The 25,772-nt window shown below is 30.3% G+C and overlaps 1 protein-coding gene and 1 long non-coding RNA gene across 3 annotated transcripts; one reads left to right on the forward strand and one right to left on the reverse strand.

Moving 5' to 3' along the window:
- Positions 1–533: 533 nt before the first annotated feature.
- LOC132907630 (sphingosine kinase 2-like) lies at positions 534–24,999 on the forward strand. Of its 2 annotated transcripts, XM_060960898.1 has the most exons (7): positions 534–1,643; positions 14,496–14,847; positions 18,415–18,783; positions 19,609–19,859; positions 20,133–20,225; positions 20,816–20,955; positions 21,738–24,999. In XM_060960898.1, the coding sequence occupies exons 1-7, from the start codon at positions 1,088–1,090 to the stop codon at positions 21,924–21,926; spliced, it is 1,950 nt and encodes a 649-aa protein (XP_060816881.1). In that variant the 5' UTR covers positions 534–1,087; the 3' UTR covers positions 21,927–24,999. The 2 variants fall into 2 exon arrangements, with proteins under 2 accessions (XP_060816881.1, XP_060816882.1); XM_060960899.1 differs by lacking the exon at positions 18,415–18,783.
- On the reverse strand, positions 19,668–20,178 carry LOC132907651 (uncharacterized). The gene is made up of 2 exons (XR_009658236.1): positions 20,099–20,178; positions 19,668–20,015 (listed from the first exon to the last, which is right to left on the reverse strand). It is a non-coding gene; the product is annotated as an uncharacterized LOC132907651 (long non-coding RNA).
- Positions 25,000–25,772: the final 773 nt, after the last annotated feature.

Consider the following 25,772-nt stretch of genomic DNA (forward strand, 5'->3'; position numbering starts at 1 on the left):
ATTTATAAAGATAGTTTATAAAGAAAACGAACTATTTTTTTAAGCTTTAGTAAAAAATCACAAGTATAGTTTGTAGAACCGTTATAGTAAACTCATAAATTAAAATACTAAATGTCAACGATCGATTGATATAGCCCTACTCAGAGCCGGTATTTGGAAATTTTATGTAATATGTATGTATATTCTGTAAAAAATAACAGATTATGTATATATAAAATGAATTATTATATAAACTTTTTTTAAATATACTACAAAACAAGAAACAATTCTTACATTGTACGGTCCTGAACAGGGCCCCGGTTCCTTATCTACCCCAATAGGTTTAAACCCTGTTTTGATTGTCGGAACATGTAAATTTAACGTTTAGTAGAGTTTACGACTATTTTTATGACTTCGTCAACTCGTTTTTACCAACTGTACAAAATCTCACCGTCATACTAAATATACATATGTAGTTTCCTTGCACAAGAAACATGTTGGTGAATTGCAATTTACCAACACAAGGTAGCGCTGGGGTGCTCCAGCAATCGGTCCGTCAAGTTTCAAGTTTCACATAAACAGTATATGCCGTGACTTCGGTGTGTTCGAAGCAGTTTGATGTTCGAATGCGCGCAAGTACATAAGAAGCCGAGATAATGGTGAGATAATTTCTTTTAATCGAAATACAGAATAGTGCATTCTTTTGATTAACCGTACATGGTTCGGAAAAAACCTTGACTATGTTACGTGGTCGCGATTTAAATACCGTTCTCCCGTAAAATGGATTCTTTAATGAGAGATAATGTTATGAGTGTATTACTCTGGAAACTGCACGTGCTTCATTAAATTCGCAACACAACAGTTCAAGTAATTAAATGATGAAAAAATGTCTGAGAGAATGAAAGAATCTAGCAAGAGAAATTAACTCGTTAAGTGAATTGGGAACTCTTTCTTAAATGGAATGGTACGAAGCAACAATTCTTTACCGTGGCAATAAAGGAAACTTTATCAAGATAGGAAAGAGATGTCTGTTTACCACGTGCCTTAATTACTACGATAATGATCTTCTTATGGTATAATTATCAATATGATTGGTGTATCTTACTGAATGACAGACAATCATCAGTGTGTCATGGAGGACGGTGGTCAAGTGCATTCTAACACTCTTCTTGAGGAAACATTTTATGTTACGTCGAAGAAAAACACTTACTACAAGGTGAGACTAACAGAAAAGGGTCTCAGCTTAGAGAAAGACAATAATGGTGCGACGAAGGTTGAAACGATCGTTCTAAACGACATAATAGGGTGCAGATGTATGCGTTCGAAACGCAAAAGCGCGGGAAGCTGTGTTTGTGGACCAGGTACCTCGAGATCTCAATTTAAGCTGGTCGAGTCTGTGGAAGCATATCAATCCTACGACGAGTTTGACACTTCGGCCTATCTTTATATTTATGCGTATACGCTGAAGAAGGCACGTATGAAAGGTATCAAGAGACGAGAAAGGACCACGATCACGCTACGATTCCGCAGCTTTGACAAATACGAAGATAATCTACGAGAGGCCAGCAGGTGGCGATTAGCTATAAAATGTCTCATTGTTGGTTTGCCTGTACCTAAAAGTTTTATGAGCCCCAGTCACGAGAATCTGGAATCGTTGATTAGCGGTGAGTTCAATCTCTTTTTCGTTTTCTTTTTCTTCTTCATCGTAACAAGACATTCACATAGCAATAATTCGATAAATTATGTTTCTTTTCCCACCCTTCTAACGAAAACGTTTAAGGTAGGATCATGTTGGGTAATCAATGCTAAAAATTACGAAATAATAAAACGTGAAGAAGCTTCATTAAAATTCCTTCCGCATATTTACGCTAATGAACTTACACATTATGGATGAATCTAGGTATTAATGATTGAATGTTAATTTCAATAACATGATTGTGTCTTATTGAGATAAAAATAGTTAATAAATCGGGAATGGTATTGTAACATGGGATGAAAGGTAATTTAATATAAAATATTGTTTATTAATGGTAATTAACATTTGTAAATATAATCAACTATTTCGCAAATATAGTTTAAATTATAGTAGGTACATTGTTATATATATAGTCATCTCAAATGCTTTCTATTATATATCTAATATATGCAGGCTAAACGCCAATATTTCTTTTCTTGAGTAGGTCTAGATTCTAGATAATGTGTATTAGAATAACTGTACTTTCATTTGCAGCAAATGCATTTTCTTCTGCACATCATTTTTAACATTTATTTTTTTCCTTTTTAAATACATTATTGTTTATTGCTTATAGAAATATATTCGTTTGAATAATGATAGTTAAATTTTTTAATAATCGATTACATAGAATTCTACTTAATGTTCCAGTAAGGCAATATCGAAACGGAGGAAGTTGTATGTTGTCGTTATATGAGTACATTTTTACAATGATTAATATATCTGAAATTCAACAAAAATGATTGTATGAATAAAAGAATTCCAGGTACGAAGTTAGATTATACGCACGTCATTCTACGCACAATCTCCTTAATTATATCTAAAGGAATATTAAATTATACACACAGGCACACACACGCACACACACAACAATTTACAAGTTTCTTACGTTGATTCATGCAAAGATTAAGATTTTTTATTTGTATTTCCAAAAAAAATTTTTAATACGCACACTATCAGTCATTTGCAATATCATACGAACGAATTTCCACGTACATTCATTTCAGATAAACGATGCAATAATTTTCTATATCTCGATTCATAACCATTGCAACTTATTTAATTTTTAAATTTGAAAAAATTTATTCATTTAAAGTTTATACATAAATTTAAACATTGGAAAAAATTTAGATTTATATCGCCTTTAATTACTTCATTCATTTAAAATGCATTTACTCACCACATTTATAAATATTGCAATCATGTGGAAATCAAAGATTCATACGCACACATATTTTTGAATGTTTGCTTTCATTTACGAATCATAGGTATTCGTAGGTATTCGTAGGTATTCGTTTGAATATTTCTTGTACTTACATTCTCTCCGGAGACATAAAAGATGCGTTAGAACTATTAAATACATTACTAAAAAAGTGTTTGCGTCAAAGACGATTTTATTGCTTTACTTGTATTTAAAACAATTTAAATGTGTAAATTCCAAAGTTTTAAATCAGTATCTTGAAAGAAACATTTATGTACTGTAAAATTCAGTACAGATCAATGCTTAGAAAAGATATTGTGTTATTTCGTGGAAATAAAATGTTCTAGTTACTTTGAGCAATATACTTTAAAGTTTTTTAAACATTTTATTTAAAGTTGTAACGACTACCATATGGTCATCTTTAAAGTTGTATTTACATATTATTAGAATAAATATGTCTTGTCTTATTAGTGTTAGAACACTAACAATTGAAAATTTTTACAGATTTTGCGTTTCTCCACTTCCTGCTTTAAACTTTTGGATCATGTCCATGCTCTTTTTGAATTTCCGAAATATCGTAAAACAAAGTTTCACCTTCTTACATATCTGTTCCATTTTGTCTCCTTAACCTTGTTTTATGCAATAGAAGATCTGCAATTGAGCAAAAAAAATCATTATTCACCGTCTCTGAATCGTAATCATAATTCTTGCAGAATTTATGTTTCTTCTCGTCCTACTTCAAACTTTTCGAATATTGTTACCCTTCTGTATTTTCGAAATGTCTGCCAACATATTTCCATCAAAAGTTTTTCAATCTCCTTTAATGCGTCATGCTTACCTTCGGTTATTAAAAGTTTTCTAGACGTTAAGAATCGACAGAGCGAGGATTATATTTTCGCATTTTATTCTTAAATAATATTTATTTTGACTGAAATATTTCTCTGGTTCACAATGTCCATAATGTTATGTTAATTTAGAAGCTACACAGGTTAACATCATGTTATATATGCGTGTCGCTAAAAAGTGTAAATCTCAGAATTATGTAACTTCTAATGGAATCTGATTGTGCCCATTTATAAATTATAGACAATAAATCGCGTCTATACTGGGAATTTGTTATTAAAATTTCGAAATAGAAAAATTAAGCATTATTGTATTTCTTAAGAACAAAAATTTATATTTATTCTCCTAATGCTCTTTTTGTACCATATTCTTTTTATCTCTTATTTAAAAAGTAATTTTAAAATTATGATTTTCCATATTTTTGGTATAGACTAAAAATAATGATATGATAATAATAGGACTTGTTGATTTACTAATTACTCGTATGCTGTAATTATTACACTTCCCGTATATATACATGCTTGTCATTCAAGAACATTGCTAGTCATTGCATTTATTTGCAAGACAGTATAACAACATGGTAATAATAAGCGTGAATGTTTTTCAGGAACAGAACTTTAAACGAAGTAATATTGAATAAAGTCATTATGACTTCCCCGAAACTGAACTATCTTAGTTTAAAAACTAAACGAAGTTCAGCTTCGCATTTTTCCTCGTTTAATTCATCTTTGCTGTATGTTTCTACATAATTCTATGTACATATTGAATACATTATCCTTTTTGTATATTATTATACAGTAACGATAACTCAGTTATATATATACATTTTTAGAATTAGTATTAAATAAATTGCTTAAATAAATAAGAAACTGGCTATTACAAGTCATCGGGCACTTAAATTATTTCTCTTTTTGCTTTTCAATCAATTTTGTTCTTACGTTAGTACTGTAAGTCAGAATTCTGAGAATTTGAATTAAACATGTTTTTCAACTGCTGAAAATATCATGTGTTTAGTTTTGCAGTAAGCTAAATTATAACTTTAGTTTCTTTGTGGAGAATGATATATCATAATATTGAGAATGAAACATTAATAAAACATCATTTTATCAAAATTGCAGTGGTCTAACATACGTCATTGTAAATTAATAATTAACAACATTACATAATTAAATCTTATATATCAACAAAATATTCCTATAATAATACTTATGAAATCGCTTATGTCATAGATAATGTAACACGTTTCTCATAGTCAATATTCAAAATAATGATACTACTTATCTTGTAAACAGGATATGATCGTTTTGTAATTATCCATTATGTGTTGGAAATTCCAAATGTGAAAAAAATGTGAGAAATGAAAAACTCATGTGTTTGTTAAATTTTTAAAAAGTCAATAAAATTCGTAATCATTTACTTTCGAAAAAGTTTTAATCTTTTATCTTCATCCTTTTTCAATACTATTGTATTACTAATTTTATTACTAATTGAAAATCAGTAAATAAATACACAATACTTTGTTGAAATCTTATTCGATAAAAGTTATTCATTAGATTCAAGTACCCCGTTTTTTATCAACTTTCACGTTCGTAAATATTTTATTCATTGAAAATTGATATCAGATTCCCTTGCTTGATAACTCGGCAAGGGTTCGTGAAATATTTTAATTTACCGCAATCGAATGCGATTCGCTTTGAATTTTCACTTCACTGTGTGTATACAACGCATATATTTCCACTTGAGAAGAAAAAGACGTACAATTGTACACCTTTTTTATAGCACGATCCGCTTTAATATTTAATTGCACAAATTAAAGCGGTTCAGTATAAAGTATGGAACACAAGAGAGTAATCTTTTCACCACATATGCATTTAACAAAAGTTTCGAATAAGTTATACTTTGTAATGATAAAATACACGATGATAACAAATAATGAAAATTCAGAATAGTAATAGTCAATAGTATCTAGTATTTCGATGTTTTATGAAATGTTATTTTAAATAATAATTAGTATTTACTGATAATTGCAGTGTAGTTGTTATTGTTCGTTATTGGCTCGTTATTACAAGCACTGTGTTGTGCCCTGATGCATGAAATGTTAGTTTTCAATTGTACAACGCAATAAAAAGATCGTGTAATTGTGTCTGGTATGATGCAATTCTGTAATAAGGATACATTTTTATGAACTCGAGGAAGAACTGAGTTTGCACAGAAAAATTCAAATGTAATAATTATTTAAATTTTGTTTATTATTTAATATTATTTTAAAGAAATATATATAACATGGCATGAAATTATGCGTTTAATAAATTTAGATATAAAATAGAAATTTATTAACCCACTACGAGATTATTACTATTCGGACTTTTAAAGGTAACTGATTCCAAGATTTTGCTGCATCAATGCCAAGACTTTGTCTCTTTAATAACACCAACAACCTGTGGAATAGTGAGAATTGTGTGACTAATGAATCGGTTTCTTTATCGTCAAAAATATTTGATGATAATATTTTTGTATTTTTATCTTACTCGATAAAAATGTTATTTTAGTAAGGAATTGAGTTTGATTAAAATAAAGATAGTTTAATACATTAATAGCAGAAATATTTTTGATTTATATTCTGTTTATTTTGAATTCGCGTAGACAAATTGTATACTATAAGAAAATTAGGAACTATAGGAAAAAGGATTAGAAATAAATGTTTGCTATTAATCTTTTTAATTTTGAACAACAATAATAGCAAATAGTAATTAAATTACATACAATATTGTAAATTGCAAAGTATATAAATAATTTTAGTACTAATATTGCTGTGAATGGTACTGTCAGTGGTGTTAGTCTCAAAGCTACTAATATTCCAGTACTATCAATAGTTTGATTAAATATTATTTATAATAGATACATGAATTGATTTTTTTTTATTTGCAATTGTCTGTATCAGTATTACAATTTATGATATGGCATACTTTTCTATTGCATTATATGATTCTTCATTCTAAAGATTTTTTATTTATTTAAAGTCCTGTATTTGCTTACCATTGATTATAATTCCTTAATATGACATCTAGGAATACAATTATTACTAAGAAAAGTTGGTTAATGTCAATAATAATACTATTATAATTATAACAAAATCTAATATTTTGATGATAATGTAAAACTGTTTATTTATAGACTTATGGTTCTTAAATTTTCAAGTCCAATTATATAGAATTCAAAATAAGGTTTAATTGGTATTTTTGATCACTGATATAAGCATAGATCAACATATATTTTTGATTAAAAAGTGATATCTATCGGAGCTAATATCTTCAACATTAGCAAAGTTCATAAAAAAAAAATTACAAATTGTTTTATAACATGCATTTTACGTCACTTTGCGCAAAAACAGTACATAATAGCAATGCTAATTTGAGCGTTACATGACGCACTAAATCTTAATACGATAAAAATGTTATCTATTTGACACTGATATTATCAATAGAGAAAGAGTTTTAATAAACTATGGAAATTTATTCGCATCGATATACATGTATTTTAGTTAAAAAAAACAAATTAGCAAATCTAGAGAAGACAGACTTTTGCAGTAATCAAAACGTTATTGTGTGTTAGTAATATTTTATTTTATTGTTGTTACGCATACAAAAATTTTTAATAACCAGAATCTTTTTCCTTTTTTTTATTATGCTTATGAAATAATTAGTATTTTCGAATCGTGAATTTTTTAAACTAATATTTGCGAAGCAAAGGAAAAACGAATTTTATTGCATAAAAAATATTTACGTCGGTCTCGCTGCTTGTTACGATTAGATGCATAAGTATTAAAACGCTGTCATGCCATGGTTGCTAAAAATTTATCGCATTTATGTCCAAGGCAAGAAAATTATCGCGTCAGTCGGACTTGGTCGAAGTTCGATATTTTCAATGATCTATCGATAGCTTATTCTTTCTCAGATTGAATATTTTTTATTCGTTAATGTTTGTAAACATATGCACACGTTTAATGTATTGATGTTTGAATCTATGCATATCCATATTTAATATTATAAAATGTATAATAGTGTAAAATATATAGAATAAATAAAATGCAATAATAAATAGTGTAATATAGTGAAAAGACTAAACTAAATCGTATAAAGCAAACAACCAAAAAACTAGCATATCTTTTTTATAGATGAATTATGACACTTGCACGACGCACAATAATGAAACAATTCACCAACGAGTAGATTCTGACCGAATGAGTGAAAAAGGTTAATTGTCATTGCAGCCTATTCATTTCGTGTTTCTCCGTCTCTTTTCTCAAATAATACCCATGTATTTATTTGATATAGCGTGAATTTTCATGTTAATATCTTATTGAATATTCTGTCAGCGGTTAATTTATAAACAAAAACGTTTAATGCTACTTATGTAAGTACTACATACTACATACATACATATGTGTATATATTTGTATATGGTTCGATGTTGCGTGTACAAAGTACAGGGTGCGCCGTTAGAATTCGGACAGAATTCAATTTGTAGTTCCCACCATATTAGAATTCAGATGTTTGTGCTGATTGACTCTGAAGTTAGTTAAATATGTCAATAAGTCTTCTATAACCTCAAAATGACAGAACTCGTTAAGCAAAACCCGGAATACGATAGAAGAGCGGCGATTATAGAAAGTCTTCGCGCCGGGTGGATGCCAAAGTGAATCGGAGGAACGACCGTTGGCTGGCCCACAATCTCGAAGATGTTCCTGTTGTGGGCAAAACCAAATTTCCAGCAAGTGTTCACGTTTTGAGCGTTGTCTCAAGTGAGGGCGACGTCATGCCTCCGCACTTCTTCCAAAAAGGCGAAAGAATCACAAAGGAGGTTTATTTGGAGGTCCTGAAGACAGTAATAAAGCCGTGGATGGAAATTACGGCTTCTGGAAGGCCGTATTTATTTCAACAAGATGGCGCACCTGCTCACACAAGTCATCTTGTTCAAAATTGGCTCTCTGACAATGTGGACATGTTTTGGTCGAAAGATTTCTGGCCTCCTAACAGTCCCGACCTAAACCCATTGGACTATTACGTGTGGGGCGTTATCGAGAGACAAACTAATAAATGCAGGCACCCCAACGTCAACTCCCTACGAGCTGCTATCGAGTCAGAATTCGCGACAATTAAACGCGACCAGTTGAAGTCAGCGTGCTCGCGCTTTAGAGCAAGAATAGAGCAGGTCATAGAGGCAGAGGGTGGTTACATAGAATAAAAGTTCTCAGCAAGGACCCTTTAAATGAGATATAACAACATTTTCATGTGTTTTTGTGTATTGACTTAAATAAACAACTTTCTGCACAAAACTTCTTTTGTCCGGATTCTAACGGCGCACCCTGTATATACATATCAAGTTGTAATCAATACAAAATCTCTGCTCGTCAATGGTTCAGTGTATTAATACTATAATGTATATACCATTACTATCTGCACTAATGAAATTTTTTCATTACAATATCTGCCAAAATCTACTCGCTGATAGTATAATATTATGCATAGTACAATATTATACCATTATAGGTTTTTATTCATATCAGTAAAACTGTTATAAATTTGTTGGCACGGAAGCTATTTGTCGATAGTGCACAATAACGTATCTCCGAGTTTTCATCGCTATTTATCTTCAGTGATGAAATTTTCACATATTTTTGAATGGCTGTTTCATACAGAATGACCAAATCTAATATGTTTTAATTTGATAATTTAATAAAATCGAATTGCATTCGAAAAATAATAAAACAAACATACACATTTTGTTCATCTCTCACGAAATCAATAATTGCGGCAATATTTCAAATATCATGTTTTCCGGAACATCCTGTTTTCATCCAGACAGTTTCGCTTTATATCAAACTGCAGGTTAATTTATATTTTATTGTTGGCGCAAAGGCAATCGATATTGGTTAAGAGGAAGAGATTTATCCTGCATGATAATGTTTGACCATTAGTTCCAACGTGCGTTTCCGTTAGAATGTCTTACCATGGGACATGTTTGAAACTCTCGAAAGGGAGTAACTTTAATGGAGCTCTGAGAATAGAAAAGAAGATTAAACGAGAGGAAATACACATTATGAAAAACATTTTTTACTCAAGTTTTGATTTTATTTTCTTCTTCTCTTTGTTTTTTCTTCAAAAGGATACAGTTGCAAGGATTAATTTCTCCGCTTTTTATCAGTCTGTTGTTCAATAAAACACAAGGTCTCGTACTAAATACATTGAACTATTGCTGTGCATTCCGTTTACGTCACTCCTTGATTTATTGTGCATTGACGAAAATAACCGTCCATCTACTCTGCTCCTCTTTTGACACAGTCCTTTGAGATCGATGTAGTTCAATAATTCACACTAATTTTTGAAGATAGTCTCGAACATACAGATCACAGTGGCTGATATGTAGGTACCTACATATTGTACATATATTTTATCCTAGTCGATATCATATAATTTATTTCAAGTTTCATATTAACATACTTAGAGAACTTTTATGTTTAATAAAGCATTGTTTATATTATTCAATAATATATGGCGAATGGATATGTTTATTTTATATTGGTTTAGTGGATTAAATATATTAAATAATAAATTGATCGATGCTACACGCTGACAACATGTTATTTCACATTCCAAAGTGTGTTATTCACCGGTATCGATACATACTATTCTCTGACATCAACATGCTGTTGAGCTTATTCCACAAGCGTAACATTAATTCAGTATGTCTAGCTTGTTTTAACGTATAATGTTAACATAAATTATTTATCTTGTAATAAGCAATACATTAAGAGTAAAATCATTACCATTTTTTATGTTCCATATTTTTGTTGTAGCTTTTATAATGCTTTTAAAAACTTTTGTCCACATGACATAATATTATAAAATATGTTGGCAAAATTTATACGGAGTTCTGCTATTACATATCTAATATTATTTATTTTGTTATTAAGTAATATTTAGTAATATATTACACAATATTATTCACTGCACAATATATACCGTTTTGAATTCGTTAAGGATACGTTTCGCTTGATAATGCTTTCTAAAATTTTTTTGGAAACTTACACTTGGCACGTACCGTTCAACCCTAAAAATGTTCACCCTCGCAAATATATAAATATATTACACATTCGCGTATAGCTTGAGTATTGTGGTATGTCCGTGTATTCACAGGGTTCTAATTTCTAAACGCAACAGGCGCATGCTTTCCTCTTCAAATATTCTCTCGTGCGTCGTTGCAACGTTTGGACACAAATGATTACCAGAGTGGAGCTAGAATATTTATTCGTGTGTGATTTTCAGCTTTTTAAGAAGGCTTTAAAGTGACGTCGATTTCACGCGAACTACAGACTTTCAAGTCCTGGAGGTGCTTTAAAGTAATAACTTTAATTAAAATGCTGTTGTGAGTCAAGCATATTTAAAACGCGGATGCTACTTATATCTTACAAGAGTATTGGAATACTTAGTATAGAAACTTTTTATCAATAGGATCATAAGATTCGTTTCAAATTCTACCCATATAATTACGAGCCGTGTTTTACAGTACTAATGAAATTTCAAATTGTTTTTTTATAATATGTTGATAACTTCCATAAGTAGATACAGTAAACATATATAGTATAGTCTATCAAGTTTATATAAGTAGGTATTCAAATACTCTCGTGAAACAATGTGTTATTTGAAATGCCAGTAAAAAGAGCAATAAAAAATAAAACATAAATTGGTAAATAGTCGAAGTCTGTAGGTCCAAACACGTAACAACAATGATGAACGATCTCTTCTTTCTCCATCTATTCGAGATATGCCGCGAGAATACGAATAGCATTCGGAATCGGAAATAATACATTCATAGCTTAAATCTGACCACCGGTTAGAATAGTTGGTGATCGGGATACGCTAAAAGTTTCATAGCGACTGGCTGATTCCGTCAATTCTCAAATTGTTCTCTTGACAAGTTTGTTTACAGTGCGCGTTTGAATGGCCACGTATTACATACGTGGTCATCCGTTATATAACATTCAGCCATATGGATAGATACTTTATTTATGTGCTTATCAGTAATATCGACGTGAAACAAATGTGGCAAACGGTGCGTACATAAGATGCAAGACAAAAGAACAATTGGGTCGTGTATATGTCGCGTCTTCGCGTCGCCAGAAGTGTTTCGACATTTTTCTCAAGCAACGGACCATGTGGCTACCAGCCAAATTAATTCAAAATGACCTACATAAAATTGCTGATTGCATCTCGTTACAGGGATCGATCGTTGTTCGTTGTTTGCGGTTATCGAATATTGGTTCAGTTGCCCGAACTCAAAGCTTTTCTGTTTGTTGCTCCTCGAATTGGAGCTGATTCTGTGATGAAATTGGATAAGGGCGAAATTTATTTGCATATTTGGTCAGGAATCGTTTCACGATATCTGTTATCTTTGCTAATATATTTTTTTGCACTTATGTATCTATGCATGTATATATACGTATATTATAAATATAGGTATATCATATGGCGTAGATCAGTATGCGAAAGATAGCCGGTGGCACGAGAATAATCCGTGCAAAATACACATGTACGTTATTATCGTCGACCTTGAATTCTAATTTGCAGAAAAAGCGATTTTTATAAAGCGATGCTAAAATTTTTTGACTTTGACTTTAATTGAAAACTGTTTTCAGTATCTAGTAAAAATTGTCACGAATGGTTTTAATAAATTCTTATCTTCCTATTAAAAATTTTAAATAAGTCAAATTAGCCATAAATACACTTTGGAAACTAAATCGCACATGTCATATTTTTCGCAAGATAATTTTGCAAAGTTTGGCGTAAAATGATAAAGAGATTAAGTAACAGAGTCACGCACGACGATTATGTTATCCCCTATGCTGAATACAATTTTTGTCAAATTATATAAATAAAGCTACGAGAAATGATATAAGATGATATACGATTAATTTACTCCAAAAGTTTTCTCTCGACTCTCAGACCTTTTATAGTTGGTGTTACCTTATCTGTACTTTCACTAGTTGCGTTTAACGATCCATAACTCCTAGGTTTACGTAAATAAAAGCAGAGCCTGTTTAAATTGCTGCTCAGACAGAACATAGTAACGTTCGTAAATTTGGTAACCTATTTTCTCCATTTTTCTCCCGGAGATGTAGGCAACACATTTTTCAGAAGATGAACTTTTTCGTTCTATAAATTTGATCGAACACAGATTTTTTACGTTGTTAGGTTTTATATAAATAAACGCAACCATCGGTATAAAATCTGTTTTGCAAAGTCGTACCAAATATTTATTTGACTATACCACACATAATTTTTAAAAATTTGTTACTATGTACTTTTATAAAATCAGTTACTCACATTTATATAAATATTTAGTAGTAAGCGTATTTCAATGATAGTCCATACATCTCGATTAATTAAGAAATGCTCAATTATTATCGCAGTAATCAATTCCCTTGTTCATTTTTATCGTATTTCAATCTCAACTAATTGCGAGCAAAGAAATCCTTCATGTAATTCAGAATTATTAAATAGGAAATATAATTTTATAAAAATGCATAAATTATAAGCGAATTAGCCAATAATCGTATATAATTAACAGAAAATTGTATCGCAAATATTTTACGCAAAAATAAACAGCATACTTCATGATAAAATAAAAGCTAGGTATACATTAAAATACATTTGTAAGAAATTATTCAAGATAATCGAACACGACTGAACTGCAGAGAAATCTCTGCAAAGGGGTTTGCTGCGGTGGCGTCTGCAGGGGCGTCTTCCAAAGATTAAAACACGCTCGTTGCGTTACACGTCACGTAATCATCCAGGGGTTTCTTGCTTCGTAGAAATTTTCTTTACCCTCGATTAACTTCTCCTTATTGTACGGGATTATATGGCCAAAGATTTCTCATAAAATTTTCAAAGATATTCTAGACCTCAAGATTAACAAAATACAATCAAACTCGGGTCTGAAACATATATAGATTTTAGTCTTCTACTGTAAGATTGAGAAAAAATATTTTAGCTTTTAAAATTAACGGAAAAGTTTCAGTAAACATAAACACTAAGACCACAAAGAACCAAAAAGAAAGTAAAGCCAGTTTTAAGTATAGCATGAATTACTCACGTGACTTCGAGCTGAAATGATTGTCAAGAAAACGGTCTGTATTGCAGCACTCAGGAATTGCAATGACGTGCACAATGTGCCTACGGTTTCATAAGAAATTACCCATAAATTGTACGCATAACACGAGTAAACGTGATTGTATCTTGATACATTACCAACTAAACAAGTCAAATACTGAAGAAATATTTTCAGAAAAATCAATACAAAATATATGACATAATATAAACTTGGAAAATAATAATAATAATCGAACTTTTCGACGAAAGAAAATTTCCGTAATATATAAAGAATTGTTTCTCCTAAAGTAGCAATCTCCAGTTTCATTAGATTCATTCATTTTTCATTAAAAAAATCTTTTAGTTTTTTCAAGTTATGAAAACGTACAACGGTTAAGAATAAAGCTATAACTTAATTAATTATGAAACTAAAATTAAATGATAGTTTTAATAGTTGAAACATAACTAAATCCTAATTTTCAAAATCATCGCTTACATTACTATGATCTTCAACCCGCCATATGACATTGCGGCGTATAAATAGAAAAAGAACAGGAAAAAGGAAGAAAAAACTCCTTTGAATTGATTGCAGCGTGTCCAGGTGAACAACGAAAGATTCTGGTGTTGCTGAATCCAAAGTCGGGACCAGGAAGAGGTCGAGAAACGTTCCAGAAAAGGATTCATCCAATTCTATCGGAAGCTGAGAGGCCTTATGATGTTCACATCACCAAGTGTCCCAATTACGCACGCGAGTTCGTGCGTACGAGGGACATCTATCAATGGAGCGGGCTGCTGATGGTCGGAGGTGACGGTATCGTATTCGAAGTAGTAAATGGGCTTTTTCAAAGGCCCGATTGGGAGAAAGCTCTGAAGGAATTATCCCTTGGTGTGATACCCTGTGGTTCCGGTAATGGTCTGGCGAAATCCATCGCGTACGCTAAACAGTAAGTCTCTTTTAGGATCATCCGGGTTTGTGATTTATTTTATGTGTCTGGCTCGGTCGTTCCGAGGAAGTCGTTATTTCCGCCCGCAACCGGCTCGTTCAGTTTATATGCATGCTCGTAGAAAGGCGTTTCTGCAATTTCAGCAGACAATGGATTTACTTTAATAATGATTTTACTAAAATCTTCGACAAAATTCTTCTCACTCGTATATACCTTGTATTTATGTATTATAGAATTTCTGTACTGTTTAATTAAGTCCAAATATATTAAATTTAGTATCATGAAATTGAAATATAGAACCTGATAAAAAACCTGTTTTATTGGCAAATAAGAATATTCTTTTTCTAACCATTATATTTTGTAGCCATCTTTTTGTACTATATAACGTACTGTAATTGTACACTATCCTTGCCTCGTTCTTTTAATTTTCTGTTGAAAAATTTTATAATCTTATACTGTTACCGTGCTTCAAACATGTTGTTGGACATTAGAATGATAGTTATATGTATGTTACAAGAATGAAATTATTTTGAAAAGCACTTAAAATAAAGATTGAATGATTTGATAAATAAATTGTTATAAAATATCGAAGATCGCATAGAGAAAACAGATACAGGCGCCATTTAAAGAAGATATTAGTAAGCGAGTGCATCAATCTGCACCATATTGGTTCATTGTATCGAATATTGTTGCAGAGCAAAGGGTTAATTATACACATGTGAGCGACATAACATCGCTTAACAGGCATCACTGTTATCAATTTATTCTGTGAATTAATATGAATTTCGCGACAGGCAAGTTGCAATCGTCAAACATAGGCATTGTTACAGGCACATAGTCTGTATCATTTATTTTAATTTTTCTTGACTTTTAAACAGAATTTTAGGATAAATAGACAGGATAAAAAAGATTTAAATCGAATAAAACTAATTTTCATAAACGAAAATTTATATGCAGTAATCTATTTATCCTTTCATTAATACATATATAAGATGAAATATTCAAGGTCCACTGGCTTAGATTTATAATACGATGATTAACTCGGTGCATTGCAAATTTTCCGATCAATGAATTTGTAATTTTTTAGCAGCTATAACTACTCTACAACGATATGCACGTGATAAAATTTCATGTTTTTAAGGATTGGACGATAACTCGGATAAGCACCGTAGACTAACGATAAATAGACCTAATTTTCGTTTAGCCATTAAAGCGTCGAGGATACACGTGCCCCTGCATTTTTCGTCAAATTCAATTGCTTTCATTATCTTTCATTTAGCTTTTCCTCTCATTCATATTTCCTACGTCATAACAAATTTCTAATATCTATCCCACATCATATTCATAAAATGAATCATGAAACTATAAAATGATTATGATATTATCATCGTTTTACCGACGTTAAAAATTTATTGACAATATTTATTAGATAACAAATTGCAACAAATTATAAAACTGTAATAATTTTAAACTCCTATTTATTTTTAATTTTCTTTAAGTAAACTTATAATGTAATAACATTGTAATATAACTATTGCATATATATTTGTTCTTTGAAGTATTATCGAGTAGATAGTATCGAAATGAATGTGCTATTATTTCTTATGAAATAGCTGACGTATATTAGATTAATCAGCATCAAGCTAACAAGAAATTTGCACATTTCTTGATATCCGTGGGTTTCATGCCTATTTAAAGAATCAGGTGGATTTTTCCGCTTGTTAACTGCTCACCTGTTACCGTCAATAGTCGTAAAAAATTCGTTAAAATGTTGTATAACTAGACGATATATACGATAACGAGATATAAATATGTTTTAGAAAAAAATATTCATATACTTTTGTATTGTTATCGTTTATCATTATCGTTACTATTGTTAAAAATGCGTAAGCCACTTATTGAATATCTGCGCAATAAAAAGTAAAAAAAAAAGTATTGCACAATCAGTAACATTCTATGCTATAGTAGGTATATTGAATCTTCATGTTTGAAAGCAATATTGTTCTAATAATTTAAAAACGATCGTTTGTTCATTATATTTTCACTAATATTTTTGAAATTAAGAAACCAACACTTTAATTTCATGAACATTTAAAAAAAAGTAAGTTGCACATTATAAGATAATAATTATTTACATTAACTTATCATTGTAATGAGAGAACTACATATGTAGTTAGTATCGGTCATCGAATGACGTTACGTATCTTATGTAACTTAAGAGAACACTATCATATCGATGTAAAACTAAAGCGTTTTTTACTCCTGCACGTTTAATACTAATGTGTTTTAACGTTTCAATGTGTTTCACCATCCTTGAAGTATACTTTCCATATTGTAATTATGATCATATCAAAGAACAACAGAGATGAGAAATATCAACAACAACATTCATGGTACATGGTACAGATAATGAAAGAAATTTGCATGATCGAAGAGATATTTAATGTAGAATATCTTTCGAACTACATATGTAGCTTGTTGATGACGTACACAAGTCGATACCTGGTACGTGAGTCTTCAATATTTTGTTCGAACTTTGTTCTTTAATTGTAACGAGAGGTAATGCGTTGTAATGACCTTGTTTCATTTCATTCGATATCGGTCTTTATGAACACGTTTTTGGTTTCTCACAACACTTCGTTTTATAAAACATACGCTATTCTATGAGTCATTTGAAACTACTATTCGTTTCGTAAAATTTGTGTTGATTATCTAGAAAAATTATAGACTTTGCGGTTGAATTATTAGACATTTCTTTTCCTATAAATGACCCCCATCCACACACATACACACACAGACATATGTAAAATTTGTAAAATGTATGTGAAAGAAAATTAAATATTACAAAGCTCCAATTGAGATTATTCTGCGTTTCCTGTTTGAAGCACATAGCTTAGTATCGATTTTACATTGAGAAATAGAGGCAATTGGATGAAACGCGACGATAACGACAAAAAGTAGTTATTTAATACGCGTTTAGCGAAAGAAGAAAAATTGTAAAGGAAATTTCATTGTTACAAAATTATAGTAATTATGATATAAGGACGGAAGAAAGATTCAATTTTCTTGATGCAGCATTAAAATAAACTAGGTAGTCGATCATTATTCTCTTGTGGTCATCCGTAATATTATCGATTCTTATTTACAAAATACAAACAGCTCCAAATTTCACATTTCATTTTCGTACACAGAAAATTAAAAAACCGGATAATTATATTAATAATAATAAAATTAACCCTATCGTTCTCTTTAGCATTTAAATATATCACCCAAAATAGATTTTATATCTTTCAATAGATATTACTAAAATACAGAAATATTTGGTGTCTATATTCAATATAATTTTACTAGCTTTTGTGTACTTCACGCTTTTTATGAGATAAAGTACGCTAAAAAAGAAAACATTTGTAACGATACAAACGTATAAAAGAAGTGAGGAGAATAGCAGAGTCAATGGAAATCGTGCAATAATTAAATAATTACAATTATTTTATTTAAGAAAAATCGCAATTTGCTTTAAAAATAATAATCATGCGCATTTACCAATAGTAACGGATTCTATTTCAGGGAGCCGTACGATTATAATCCTCTTCTCGTCAGCGCACTGTCCGTGGTGAAGTTTAAAAAGGCACAGATGGACCTGGTACGCGTTGAAACGAGGAATCAGATTCTATTTTCATTTTTATCGGTCGGCTGGGGTTTACTCGCCGACATTGACATTGAGAGTGAACGTCTCCGTGCAATAGGCGGTCAAAGATTCACCATATGGACTATCGCCCGGCTGATAGGTTTGAGGACATACAAAGGAAAAGTATCTTATTTAACTTGCGATAAAGTACCGTCCGTGGAGAATTTGGGTAATGGCAAGGCCTACAATGAGTATGCACAGGAAACGCAGATATCGCATTCAAGGAGCTGTGGCGATGATTTAGATCGGTACGTTATTGCCTTATCACGCATTACCTCTATTATTTGCGCATGAAAATTGCCAACTGAAACAAGCATCATGTTCGACAAGATAATTCTTTGACAGAATTCTAAGGTCAAATGGGAAAGATGGAGTGAAAATTTTCGCTTAATAGATAACAGACTAGTACGAATACAAACTTCAATTATCTGTTCTTTGAAGTAACGATACTCTTATGCAAACATCTTACTTTCTCGCAAAGTATTATATCGATTAACGTATTATAAAAGTCTTAAGAAATATGTAAATACACTTGTCAAGTTTATGTAAGTTTATAGAAACTGAAATAATACTTTGCATATGGATGTCTCGAGTTTACGTAACATTCTGAATACATACATATGCATTTTAGTTATACGAGATACGGTCTCTATTAATTTTTTATTGACCATGAAATAAGAATCTCATTATCACGAAAAAAGATTTACGTAGAATGTCTGTAAAATAACGCAAAATGTCAAACGAGAGATATTTTTTTATTCAGTATCTGGAATATTGGAGATTTTATCTGAATTTAAAATGACATTTGATATAATTCGTTCAAAGTTTCATCTGCTTTATGAATTTATTCTTAATAAATCCGATAAAAATAACATCGAAAACAATCGTTTAAAGTCCCAACATTAGAAACTCGTAAAAATTTTATTTGTGGTTTGCATTTATCAGCATACAAGTTCAATTTTCAAATTACAATATTTTGTAAATTGACGTTTGAAATGTATATTTTTAGAAAATGCTTAAATAATAGTAATAAAATATGAGTTTTTTTTAATATTATTCTATCATATGTTTAGATACAGCAAAATCAGTGAATCGAAAAGCTTCCATGATGCAATCGATGGAGATCCTGCTATTTTTGATGGATCTTTTGATAGCTGTGACGATAACGAAATAATAAGCGATAATATCACTCTGGAAACAGAAGCTGAGAGAAGACAGAGGCTAGACAGTTTCTACTCTGCGACATCCGCAAAGTCAACTTATTTTAGCACGGGATCAATTTCTAGTTACCATAGTATCGATGATCCCAATAATGAAGATATTGGTAAGCTTTTAATTCATACATTAATAATTTTCATATCTCGATGAAATGTTTTTCTTATTGTGTGCTGTTACTCTTATATCATATTTTTATCTTATCTACTTTAAGATGCTCGCTTGTAAACGTTTCATGTATTATTACATATTATCTTCTTAGAAACTAAGAGTAGATAAAAAGATTGGTGTAATTTCTTGATTAGTTTAGTGCATTACAAGCATTTGAATTAATTTAATTCTCTGTACTTCTTCCTAAAATAATAATATGTCTATAATTAAGATCCAGAGAACAGTAGTCAAGTTATGTATGGCCCATCCTCCAGGCTGCCCGCTCTAACTTCAGAAGTATCAAATTCTTGGACGCAAATTGAAGGTAATATCTTTAATAGTTTTTGAAATAACAAATAATAATTTTTATTATTTTTAATAATTCCCTTCTAAGGTAGTAAAAAGTACCGTTAAAATAGAGAGTAATATTTAAACTCTATTACCTAATGCATATGAAATCAGATGATAAGTTACAATTTATGCAAGGCAAATGTATGCTAGTTTAGCCCTTAATAGTCTGCATGCATCTTACGTTGCGTTTCTTTACACATTATGTAATTCGCAGCTTTATCTGCCACGATACTAAACTTGATAATGCTGGTACACTTGCTTTCCGTTGAAAAACGGCATCGGGAACAGCATCGCAAGGACAAACATTGCTGCAAATAGTATTACTAACCATAACCCATACTTGTACATAGTGTACATAGTTAGCTTGTGAGTAAAGCTATGAAAATGCGTACAATATAAGTAGAACTGGAATATACTAAGAAAATGTGCAAACAAATGTACCAACGTTATTATGCCATTTATACGATAGTATCCTAGACTTAAGCGCTTAATTTAAATGATATTTTCAATATAAATCAATGAATATATTATTTAATGAATTTGTTTGTGTGCTTGAAATTTCAGGAGAGTTCATTATGGTTCACGCGGCATATCAGTCTCATTTGGGCCAGGATTATTTCTTTGCACCTCGTGCCAAATTGGCGGACGGTGTTATTTGGCTTCTGATAATAAAAGCCGGAATTACTCGAGCTAATTTACTCCAGGTAAATAGTTCGATTAAAAACAATATCTCTGGCTTATCTAATTCTAACTCATTGCCAAACAAATGAAATATTTTTAAAAGCGAAACGCTTATTAGGTGCTTATTTATTGATAAAGTAATTTAACCCTTTGTGATCTATTCGTTATTTTAAGTAATACAATGAACTTCCATTTCTCGATTTATCTTAGATATATACCCATATATATAAATTATAAAGAACATTATCATAAAAACATATCTGAGCTATGTTACCAAAAGATCTGCACATCTGAATTCCATCATCTGAATTTCACAATTTATACACATAGTTCAATGACGGTTGGTTCGGGAATGAGAATGCTTCTGCAATTCAAATAGATTTACGAATTTTTCAGTGACATAGCTCAACTGTGATTCAAAACAGGCTTTAAAAATATACGAGCTTGATAGATAAATGAAAAGTAAACAAGATTATGTTTGCGAATCAAACACGTTCTTAGAATGTTTTAGCAATTTATCAAGTTATTATTAACCAACAAATCTAAACAACTTTATTGAAACACATCTTGAAACAATTCGTATATTGCCAAAACTTTGATCACAAAGAACTAGCCAATTTTACTGTAAGAAATCTAAATTAACATATGAAAAATTTTAACCATTCTAATGTAAGTAAAAAAATGCAACTTTTTTTATAATATATTATGATGTAATTATGATGGAATTAAAATGAAGTTAGAAGCAGATTCGACATATTATAAATACGATATCAACATATTAAGAATTATTTACTGTGTTTGTTAGTTCCTGTTGGGATTAAATAATGGTACCCATGTAACACGGTCTGGCGTCGACATGATACCGGTAAAGGCATTTCGAATAGAACCAGAAGAAGGAGCGAATGGTTACATTACGGTGGATGGAGAAAAAGTAGATTATGGACCTTTGCAAGCCGAGATATTCCCATCTTTAGCGTCGGTAATGTCTCCTTGATACAAATTAGCATTACACTTCGTACAGAGCTAGCAATGGAAATCAAATTGTACAATCCTAAAATCTTAAGTTCAATAAGATATATGTTATGGTAGCATGGTCCTGGTGACAATACTGTATTAATATATTCCAGTTCGCAATACGTAAAAATGATTTAGCTCAAAGAATTGCGATAGATGTACATCCTAAACTATGATATTAAATCATTTCATCAGATGTATACGAGTACATATGTATAAATTAGCGATATTAATGTAGCCATAATTTGTATAGGCTCAACTTGTTATTTCCTAGAGGTTTATCGTTTGTACGATATAATCCGATGCTGTTATCTGAAACTTTACAAACGTGTTTTACGCATCAAAATTAAGTACATTGAAAATACTAATTAGATTAAAACATTTTTTTATTTTAATTAATTTTTTTATCTCGAAATAATTTTATATCAGTAGTTTTAACTATAATAAAAATTAAAGTATTCTCCATGCATTTTTAAGTATATTCCTAATTGTATCTCATAAATAAAACTCGATTGAATTTGCATCCAAAGGAGATAAAAATTTCAAAAATTCATATGATTTCTCTCCTACAACGCATTCAGTTTTCAAAAAAAGTCATTTAAAGATTAACGGCTATTTAACATTCCTTTGTATAACTATAAAAATTGTATAGCTTAATTCACTTTAGAACCTTTCAATTTATTAATATTATAAATATCTTAAACACGTAAGTTTTTTAATTGTTTAAAATGTATAAAACGTCTAGAAATTTTCGGAAGCGATTGATGAACCATACAATGTAACACCGTTCAATAGTGCTTACTAACTAGTTATCTGTAATTTTATTAATTAGCCTAAATCCTATGCGACGTATAATAGTATAACTTTAAAATATTTCATGGATTTTATGCTAGTTTTCAAGTACTATTGTTGAGCTTGATAACGTATTGGTCAAATGATGTACACCTAATCCTCGATTTACACAACGAATTGGTCATGAAAATTAGATATAAATCGAAATCAATATTATAACAATATAATAATAAGTTGAGTAATTCGATGATTAGATATATCTTCCTCCTCGTTATTTACCAAATGGTATCATTAAAATTCATCAAGGATTGACGATCATTTCCTCCATTCACTACCTTCTGGTTGTTCTTTCAGTGATGTAAATAAATACATGTATTGTATTTCTTAAACGATTGTATAGCATATAATACGTTGTAGCTTCCATTGTAAGCATAAAAGAATTAATTTCGATCTTCTCGATCGAATTTGTAAAGATTCTAATTTTTTAAACTTGTATGCATTTTATCGACCAGGTTGTTATTGTCACGCGGTCTAAATGCTGGCATACAGTATTGATTTAATCGCGATAGTTCTCAAATCTTGTACATTTGGGCGCATTTTAGATTAAAGAAAGAACATGTTAATCTTTCGATACAACGCACAGATACCGTCTTTTGATCTTACGCTTACGAAATACTTTTTCGAGATATCATTAGCCGCAATAAGAACGACATAAGAACATATCATGATAATTAACAGATAATATGCGGCACGTTAAAGATGTAATATCTGATTCATAAGAGTGCACAATTTAAAAAGAAAAGAAGAACGAATATCGAGGGGACACTAAAGAGATGTTTGATACTGTTATATGGTTGCGCTTTAACATTGAAACGAAGAACTTTCATTTATTATAGAAAAATTTCATCGATGTTCTCTTATTTGCCAGAAGCATTTTTATAGAGATAATCGATATAACGTTTAACAAATATTACGATGATTATAATTTGTATAAATTGTATTATTTTATACGTGTAAATTTGTGCCAAGAGATGCGTAAAGATAATTAAGAAATATATAGATGATTTTCTTTTTCTCTATATTATTTCTTTTAAAGTTTTGTTATTCTTTCTTTAGTTTCGTGCCAAATCTTGTGTTTATGCTTGTGTCATAAATGCCAAGGATCGTCATGTACATTCGCATATATTTCGAGGGGTTAAAACTTTTCACAAAACAAAGAAACCAATTATATATATTTATTATTTTATTTATTGTTACATGCTGTGCAGTACAAAAGGGTTTGTAAATTGTTAATGTTTTCCCAAAAATCAAAGGAACATAAGAATTTTATTCACAAAAAGCACAAAACAAAAGAACAGTAAATAATATTGACATAGTTCCATTTGTGCTATCTTCAGACAATCAATTTCATTTTATAGTACAGTCAACAAGTAAAAATCAAAATTATCATCTTATAAATTACGTACTAAATATATTGCAAATTCAGTATGGATAAGATTTCAATGGCACACATGTAATAGAGAATTAATGATCCTTTATAATTGCGGATATGTTTACGATTGCTAGAAAGAGTTCTAGTTGATCCTTTCTAGTCACATAACACATTTATATACTCCTTGATGTTATCATTTTGGTATCAATTTAAGTATATATAAAATTTTTCCAAGAAATGAATTTACTTCAATTAAGACACATTTTTTTCAAATGTATGCACCAATATAGTAATGAGCTAAGAAACAATTGTAAATATCGAAGAATGCTTAGTACCTCTAAAGATCGATAATCAAAGTTTTGAGGTTAACTATAATGATTAAAGAATTATTTTATAAAAATGTTTTTTGTAGAAATGTGACTAATAAGGGTTTTTAACTTAAAGCATAAGGCTGTAAATGACATTTTTGTTCGATATTTATTCCAAAATTTTCAACAAATGTAATTGTGTTACACATGATCTTTTTCTAATTTTTTTTCATTTCTATTAGTTCCCTTCAATATATATTATACCATTAAAAATAGGACAAATAGTCATCTCGTTATAAAAAAGTAAAGAAGCACTAAATTTTTGCATATTCTTAGAAAAACGCTACATTACCGCTCAAAGGAAAAAATTTTTCATCGATAAGATGAATATTGTAATGTATATTGATTTTTGTTATTCCGCTATTTTTCGGCGGAACGATCGTTAATGTTTTTGAGAATAATGAAAGATATTTAGTATGATAACAAATACATATGATAATAAATTTCTTTACATGAAACCTTTGTCATCCCGTGGTTTACTTAGAACTATTGTAGTTAATGAATATTATTTCTGTGCCTAAAAATTGCATATTTATACATAGTTGCCAGTGTGTAACATATTAGAGTATACCAATATAAATGTGAGTCATCCTGAATCATATTTATGATTTGATGAGTATTACGGAAGTTGCAAGTTGTAAAAGACATTACTCTCTATTTTACGATGATAGCACAAAAATTAATTACAAATTATTTATAATTTACAAAAACATTAACACACTTATAAAATTATGTACATAAAAAAGAAACTCTAGTTTATTACTTATTTATTTCGATATTGATACAAGGAAAATCACTACAAAATTTCTTTCAATCTGATTAATCCAACCATGCTTCTTTTAATCTGATACAACTATAATTTTCCCAGTGTTATACACACTTTTATTTGCATACAGTTACGACATAACTAATAACATAAGAAAAAATGAACGAAAAGGAACTGCTATATATCAAAAAGGAATATAAGGAAAACTCACAGTTTTCTTTAATACACTTGATTGAAGTAGCTTATACACGGGGAAAATTAGAGTTTAACATAAATTCCTATGAAACAAGGTACTTCTTTTTTTATTTATAGATCTGCCGTAAGTACTGCTAACAGGGAAATCATTTATTCACAGTCATATATAAAGTAGTTACACATAAGTTGCCTATAAGTTTATATATGGATAGAGAACACAAAATACGATCCTGCACGATTGTCAGTTCTAGTCTTACAAAAGTATCACAACCA

Source organism: Bombus pascuorum, chromosome 6 (assembly GCF_905332965.1).
Source record: "Bombus pascuorum chromosome 6, iyBomPasc1.1, whole genome shotgun sequence".
NCBI lineage: Eukaryota > Metazoa > Arthropoda > Insecta > Hymenoptera > Apidae > Bombus > Bombus pascuorum.